The 7,847-nt window shown below is 33.2% G+C and overlaps 1 protein-coding gene across 1 annotated transcript in view; it reads left to right on the top strand.

The window, feature by feature from the left end:
* Positions 1 to 7,847, top strand: part of LOC117171857 — a 600,209-nt gene that overhangs the window by 353,466 nt on the left and 238,896 nt on the right. The window contains exons 9-10 of the mRNA XM_033359492.1: positions 816 to 910; positions 2,623 to 2,689. Of these exons, the coding sequence (XP_033215383.1) occupies positions 816 to 910; positions 2,623 to 2,689 (162 nt within the window). The remainder of the gene's footprint in view (positions 1 to 815; positions 911 to 2,622; positions 2,690 to 7,847) is intronic.

Consider the following 7,847-nt stretch of genomic DNA (forward strand, 5'->3'; position numbering starts at 1 on the left):
TGAGGATACTAATTACTAATAAGAATATTATATCAGAGGGACCCGAGGGGTTACGGCTAATCTATTAAATCATAGCCGTAGAACGATCAGCCGGTTGAGTCCGAATGCCGCCCAGCTTAGCCAGGTCTAGGTATCTCGAAGTGAATCTCACGTGAGTTCCGATCGTAAGCAGGTAGCAATTCTGCGAGGAAATCAGCAAAATTTTGGGACTCCCAGCAATCTCAACGAAAGCTTGGGACATTGTATAAGAATTTAATCAAGATTGCCGCATTGATCGTTTTAAGATTTCGCATTGAGTAGCCATTCGGACCGAGGAAGCATCTTAAAGGTGGCGTTTGCTTCATTATATTGACGCGAGATAGAAAAAGTTGTAGTGAAAAAGGGGATATGAAAGGGATTAATAAAGAGTGTATCGGAAATTTTTAGAGAGACTAGACCTCTGGCCCCAATTGAATTAAATTTATTAATATCAGACTTTAATTAAAGAATCAAGAGCAAAGGATGGGGAGGAGTTAGGACATGCAACGAAACATATAAAAACAGGCGTACGCGGATGATATACATTTCTACGAAATTATATCAGATGAGTAACGCATAGTTATGGAATGTCTAAACAATCCATCAATTAAGATCATTTATATTAACATGCATTACCGTTTGCTTCGTTCATATCAGCATAAAAATTTAATTTCTACACGGTAGGTAATTCTAAAAAGGGAATTTATATCTTGAATAAGCTTACCTTATCTATCCTAGTATAGGTTTATTAGTTGAAATATGGTGAGAAAATCCTTAATAAAAGAAATTTTTTACAGGATATTTTCAATAGTTTAGAACAGAGGAGAAAAAGTATGGAAAGGCTGAATGATATTCAAGAACATATTGAAATGGAATCTAATGATATTTCAAGGTAAGCCGATAAGAATACTACATATATGTATCGAGGTGTAACCTATAGCTAGTAATTTTAACTTATTTCATTATTGCAGGCTATTTGCCCGTTCTAGAAATATTTCATATACTTCATTAACAGTTTCAAAACAGATTTAATACTAAACTTCCATCTATTTGAAGGCTGGTGGAGCCCCCGCCTCTACCGCGACCTTCAGGTTATTTTTGTTAATTGAATTTCATTAACTGTCCCAGCCTTGTATCGATGAGGGCGGTTTACGTAATTTTTTTCATCTGCGGATGTGCCGAAAAGCGCGGCTCGATTTGAAATCAATAAATACTATTAATAATAATACAGACAACTATTTTTTATAAAGAATCTTCACATTTAAAAAATTAATTAAATATAATCGAAGCAATAGCTTATTTATTTAAATAATTTATTGTTGATGTAATATTACAAGTTTCAGCATTACAGTTTTAAATAGATCCGTGCTTTTCGGCACGTGGCTAGTTAAAAAGTCGCGTTCCGTTAGCCTGCATGCATGGCAGTGTGTTGGTTGATGTACGGCGTAACAAATATAACATTTCCTTCCCGGGGCAAAATCCTGATACTCGGAAAGTTTTCTCTGCATGTTCTATCACGAAAAATAGAGTTCTGCGCGAGGTTGGAGAGAGCTTTTCATTCCTCGTTTTTCCTCGAAAACGCTCGAAAATTGCGAATTCGGAAATAAGTAGGCTTCCGCGAGCATTAAAGACACTTTAGCGAGCACTTGTGAAACATTGAATATTTGTTTGAAATCTCGCTACGTGCTCACTCAGTACTCCAAAATCATGGGGCAAACTCGGTTTTTACAGAACACGGAGGGAGGTTCAGGATATCGCGAAAGCCTCTTTAATGCTCGTGGAAGCCTACTTATTTCCGAATTCGCAACTTTCGAGCATTTCCGAACTATTTTTCGAGCTTTTAGAACTCTATTTTTCGTGACATAGCATGCACGGAGGATTTACGAGTATTAGGATTTTGCCCTGGATTGATACAGTACAATTACTAATTAAGAGTCAATATAATAGAATCAAAAAGCGACTGAAATATTTCGCATAATAGTGAGTTTTGTAGCATGCCACTTCGGTCATTCTAGGATAGGTGAAAACATCTGGATGATTAGCACAGTTCTTGCCATAGAAATGCATAGTCTTTTTAAAGAAAGTAATTTGAATGTAAAAGAAAGTTTATAAAGGTCTAAGTATTAATATTTTTCAAGCGTAGAATATTAGGGTATGCAGGTGGAAAATGTCAGCCCACAGGAAGGTTGGGACATTGGACTGCAACTGCATACTACTTTTTGAAGAAAATATTCGAAACGTAAAAGTAAGTTATAAAGGTCTGTCTAGTAAATTTATTAGGTGTAGAATCCATTTTCGCACTTCTGTTTCATCCTTTCATGATTTAAAAACTTTCATTTTGACGAAATACAAGCTAAGTAAATACATTTTACACTTGAGAAATATTAATATTCGTATATTTATGACTTACTTTTACTCTTAGAATATTATCTCAAAAATACTCACTTCAAATGAACGAGGGCCCGTACAGGGATAGTGATGGAAGATGACGGAACTGGACAACTTCAAATAAGCTTATATAGGAGATTTTGGATGGGCAGATTTTCATATAGTCGAACTTTTAAATTGGTAGAAGTTCAATGCATTAATAATTATATTTTCCAGGCGAAAAAGCAGCCAGGATCTTTATGCTGCTTTAGAAGAAGTTCAGATGAAACGTCGATTGTCTCAGGTACGATGAACAAATTTATTGTCTAAATAAGAAATAACTATCTTACGTTTGACATTTAAAAAAAATAAAAGTCCTTTCAGTGGCGCACAAGCGCTCACAGACAAGCTGAAGTAGTCGATATAATTTAATTGACATTCATTAATTTTTTTATTTTCCACCCACTAATAATCCCTGTCCTCATATTCTGCTAAAAAATCTGACCCCTACTTAGCCAATTATTATATGATTCCAAATAAAAAATTTGAGCTCATAGAGGCGCATAATTTTCATTATTTACCTCTGATGTTACACTTTTTACCGCTTCAATGTTTAAAAGACCAGTTCTCGAAACGGCCAGCAAGAACTTAACAAGACACAATGAGCTTCGAATGATAATACAGCTATCTTAATGAAGCAACATGACATCTGCATTTTTGATCAAATTGAGTTCCTCATATAATTTGTTTCATGATATTTCGACAGGCTTTACCCTGGCGAATCTAACTTTGTCAATTGTTTTTTATTGAAAAGGGGAAAACTAATTGTGCCATAATAACGTAATTGTGCCTTTGAGATTCTTGCTTTTACTCACAGGACAAAACATATCGTAGTACAAAAAATGTTAGTTCATCTCAGAGAATTATCTAAACCAGATTTTTCTAGGCGTCGCGACGTCTGCCGAAACCTCTTAAAGGAAACACCAGACAGAATTCTTGATCCCGTGATTTAGGAGAATGTGGGATATTTTCAACTATTGAATCTTATATCTGCTTCAGACGCAAGTATTGAGAACTCCTTACAGCTTCCAGATGTATATATGTTTCCGAAACTTTAAGAGTTGAGGTAGCTTTGGAGGACAATACATAATTACGAGTAGTATGATTGCAGATCCCACACATATTCAACATAGTTAAAGAAACCTCTAGTTCAATTCTGATCTAGAAACATTTAGTTTTATAAGAAAAGTTGCATTCTTTATCACAATTGAAAATTATAAAAACCTAAGAATAAAAGACTAAAGAGAACATAATTTCTTTGGTCCTAGAGCAAGCTAATAGTAATATATTTATTTCCTTAGCCTGTCTGTCAAACAATAAGGAAGATCAAAAGAGATATTTCGGGTTCCAATCGTGTAAAAAACTAAGAATTTTGCCGACGTTTCCTGAACATTGCAGCTCACTTCTTCAGGGCTTATATCCATTGTCCCTATTGATGCTATTAGGGTGTTTAAAGATTTCGCTTGCTTCTCTATTCTGCTAGTGCTGGTTGCGTGAAATGTTTTAGCCTGACTTTACTCTCATGTTCCTTTATACGGTGGCTCACCGCTCCCTCGGTTTCTTCAATATAGACTTTGCCGCAAAAACAAGGGATTTTATATACTGTTCTGCGTCACCTTGGATGTGGGGTAGGGTGGTGGTCGTTTTTCTCTCTCTTTCATAGGTTGTGTTCACTTTTTTTTAGTATATTTTCTTATTGCTTTATCGATTTGTTTGTTTGTGTAATCGTTCTGTATGAGGATTTGTTTAACGTTTTGTAATTCCTTTTTAAGTTATCTTTGTCTGTTATAGAGACAGCTCTGTAAACAAGGAAATTGATGACCGATTGTTTTTGAGATGGGTGAGGGTGGGAGAAGGCATGCAGGTATCTATTTGTATGAGTGGGTTTTCTGTAAACTTTATGTCCTAATGTGCTATCAGATCTTTTGTAAACTAATACGTCCAAGAAAGGCAATTTTCCGTTTTTTTTCAATTTCCATGGTGAACTGGATATTAGGATGTAATCAATTGATCAATTCGAAAAACTTATTCAGTTTATCTCGTCCATGTCGTTAAATGACAAAAGTGTCATCTACGTATAGTAATCAAAATTCCGTTTTAAGCTTGGCTTGATTGAAGATTTGAGTTTCTAGATATTCCATTAAAATATTGGCTATTACAGGTGAGATTAGAGATCCCATTGCTGTACCTGACGTATGTTCGTAGAATTGTTATTGAAATGGAAGTATCAGAGATTGGTACTTTTGTAAAGAGAGATACTATGTAGAAATCCTATTCCTCTCAATCGACTTTGTAAAATTTAACGAAAACATTTATCTAACCTATTTTTCAGTATTAAATCTTTTTATAACTTATAATTCGAAGAATATTCAAACATTTGTTTATCAAATTTGTTTACAGAATAAACAAAACTTATCGATTTATAAGCCTGTATTACTAAAAATTTCCAATAGTACAATTTAAAGGCGACAAGAAAGAAAAAAATGATTTTCTGAACATAAATGTCCAAAATTGCATGTGTTCATATAATTTGTTTATAAAGTAAGCAAATAATATCGAAGGACAATTATGACATGTCCGCATCACTAATAATTACCACTAATACAAACTAAAGGCGATGAAAAAGAAAAACGATTAGTTTCTGCACATAAATGACCAAACTTTGCATTTGTTTATATAATTTGTTTGTAGAATAAGCAAATTATAGCAGAAAACAAATTTTCATGATCAAGTATCATTTTCTCGATAAAATTAAGCAAATTCAACTTACAAATATACTTTTCAAGGAAAGAATTCATGATGTTGACATTATAGTTAATATAATTTGTTTATAACAACTATATTCAAAAACCCACTAATTATTTATTTTGCTAAGATACTTTGACATATATTTTCATGAAGAACGAAATTAATTGAATTATTTATTTACATATGAAAAATAATAAGCGAAAAATGACTCATTTTGTCTCTTTGTTTGCTTATGTAATAAACAGAAAATAATAAAAAGTAAAAAATCCAATCCATACAGTCTCTTGCAAAACTATCGCTGATTATTTCTATTAAGTAAAATTGAAAATCGGTTAAAAATTGTAGGCTGTAGGTGATTTTGAATAGTCGATTCCTGATCAAGCCCACTGTGCGTTGATAAAGTGGAGATCACGTGACTAAGTTTGTTCATGAAATTTGTGTTCAGGATTTAGAAAGTTATATAGAAAACACTAAGGAACGTTTGTGTATTTCAAAATGTTTATAATTACGAAGAAAGTTTTCTAGTAAAATACTATAGGAATAGGAAATAAACTTTTAACGTCGATAAAGTATATGCCTCAATTAAAAAAAACTTTAGAAAATAATTAAAAACTATTTTGATAGTAAAATATTCTTGTGGATTTGTTCACTGCTGCGAAACGCTTCAAAGTTAATAACAAAACTAATAAAAATAAAATTTCGCTTGTGGGCGAAAGACAAGGCGAGTCGAACGCTAAGTCCCACCAGAAGGTTCTCGGTCAACAATAGTTATCAGCTAATTGATTTAACGTCAAAAATTAGACATGAAAAAATATCAAAGTTAGTTGGAGGACTCCTAAGAGTATATTTTAGCACATCGCTAGTGTTGGTATGTTTCCAATTTGAAATTTAACTTTTATTTTAGGGTCAAAAAATGAAAATCATTTTACACAAAAATGTTATAAATGAACTTAGTAACGTGATCTCGGCTTTATCGATGATCAAAGTGTCTTTTTTTCTCCGCTAGATATGGCTAAATATGCTCTAAAAATAATGACAGGTAACATGTGTACAGATACTAATTTGTTGATTTGCAACGAAAGTGCAAATTTTATTGCTTTTATTAATTTGTTTTATATTTAGAAGATTTAGTCCAAAATCTGTGTTAGTGCTCAATATGCGCGAATCCAAAAATCTGAAAGGCATCTAATAAAAAAGTACAGTTGACGCTATTTACCTTGCTGCAGATGGGACCGTAGGGGTGTAATTTTCCTGGAAACGATGTTCCCCCATTCTCAAGTCTGATCTTGATGCGTGGTGCTTGATGTGAATTGTTTTGCTCGCTACGTACGTTGCCGCGCAATCGTGGTGGGGGAAGAACTCGACCGAGAGTTAGGGGAAGCGGCAAGGTAAATAGCGACAAGGTAAGTAGTGTCGACTGTATATGCAAAGTTCCTAGCGAACTCAGGTAACGGAATGCTTACTCTAGAGAGTGTCCTCATAGTATCCACATAGTATCCCTTTCGTATTATTCAATAAAAACTGAAAAAAAACCGCAAGATCAACTTTTATGTTGGTCAAATTCGGATTCTACGTTAAGTTTCCCATTAGAAACTCACGGAGTAATCGCAATAGTTTTTTTTATTCGGGCATCTGTCAATGGAAAAATTATTTTTTTTAATTGGGAACTTATTGATAATTGTCGCAAAAATTCGTTAAAAATATTTCTGGCACCTTCTTAGATTCTTTTTTATTAATCTGAGGCTATGGAAAAAATGACGATAATACTACTACTACTATTTCTCCATTTTTCTCCAATCTTTGGCATTCGTGTCAGGCAGAGATCATTTGCATTTTGCAGTACTATAAAATAAAACAGAAAGTATCAGTCATATGCGAATATCAGATTCCTTTATAAGAGGTTTCTTTTACGTACGTTAAAGCATCTAATATTTTCTTTTTGCCTTTTACAAAATTAAAGTTTTTATTCTTTTTGTTCTTGTTCCTTTGTTCGTGCTACTTATTATTTGCAACATAAAAAAAGAGTTTCTTGGCTATGTTTAGTCCTTAGTTGTGAATAATTAATTCGCAAAGAACTTGCGTTTTTGTCATTATAAACTTGTATACATTTTGAAGATGGAAGCTTTAAATGCTACAAATAGAGTTTTAAGTTACTCGCTGATAAACAATTCCAGTGAAGACTTACATATTGTAGTGGATCACATGTTCTCGACAAATTCATTGTACCGTAAACAACAAAATGTGGTGCATGAAAAACTGTCGCTATAATTTATGCCAAATTTTTAAAAAATATAGACGAATGCATTTTAGAATTCAGAAAAATTCGATTAACCAAACGAAAAATGGTTATCGTCAGACTTCTTAGTAAAATCTGATCATGAAAAAACAGGCCGAAAATCTTCGGAAGATTTTAAAAGCGTTACAAAATTAACCCAAAAACAATGAACACTATCACTTGTGGAGAGTTACTCCGCAATTGTAATTAAAAATGCTTTTCTGAGCAATTTGTGCTCAGATATAGTGCTATAGATATTGAAGAAATTACGAATAAACAGCTTATACCAGGTGTATACATATGAAACCGGTATTTTTTCAAGAAAAAAACACATTTATTTCAAGAGAATGATAACAAATATTTTATTCAAAGTATGCGC

Source organism: Belonocnema kinseyi, chromosome 4, assembly GCF_010883055.1.
Source record: "Belonocnema kinseyi isolate 2016_QV_RU_SX_M_011 chromosome 4, B_treatae_v1, whole genome shotgun sequence".
Classification (NCBI taxonomy): Eukaryota; Metazoa; Arthropoda; class Insecta; order Hymenoptera; family Cynipidae; genus Belonocnema; species Belonocnema kinseyi.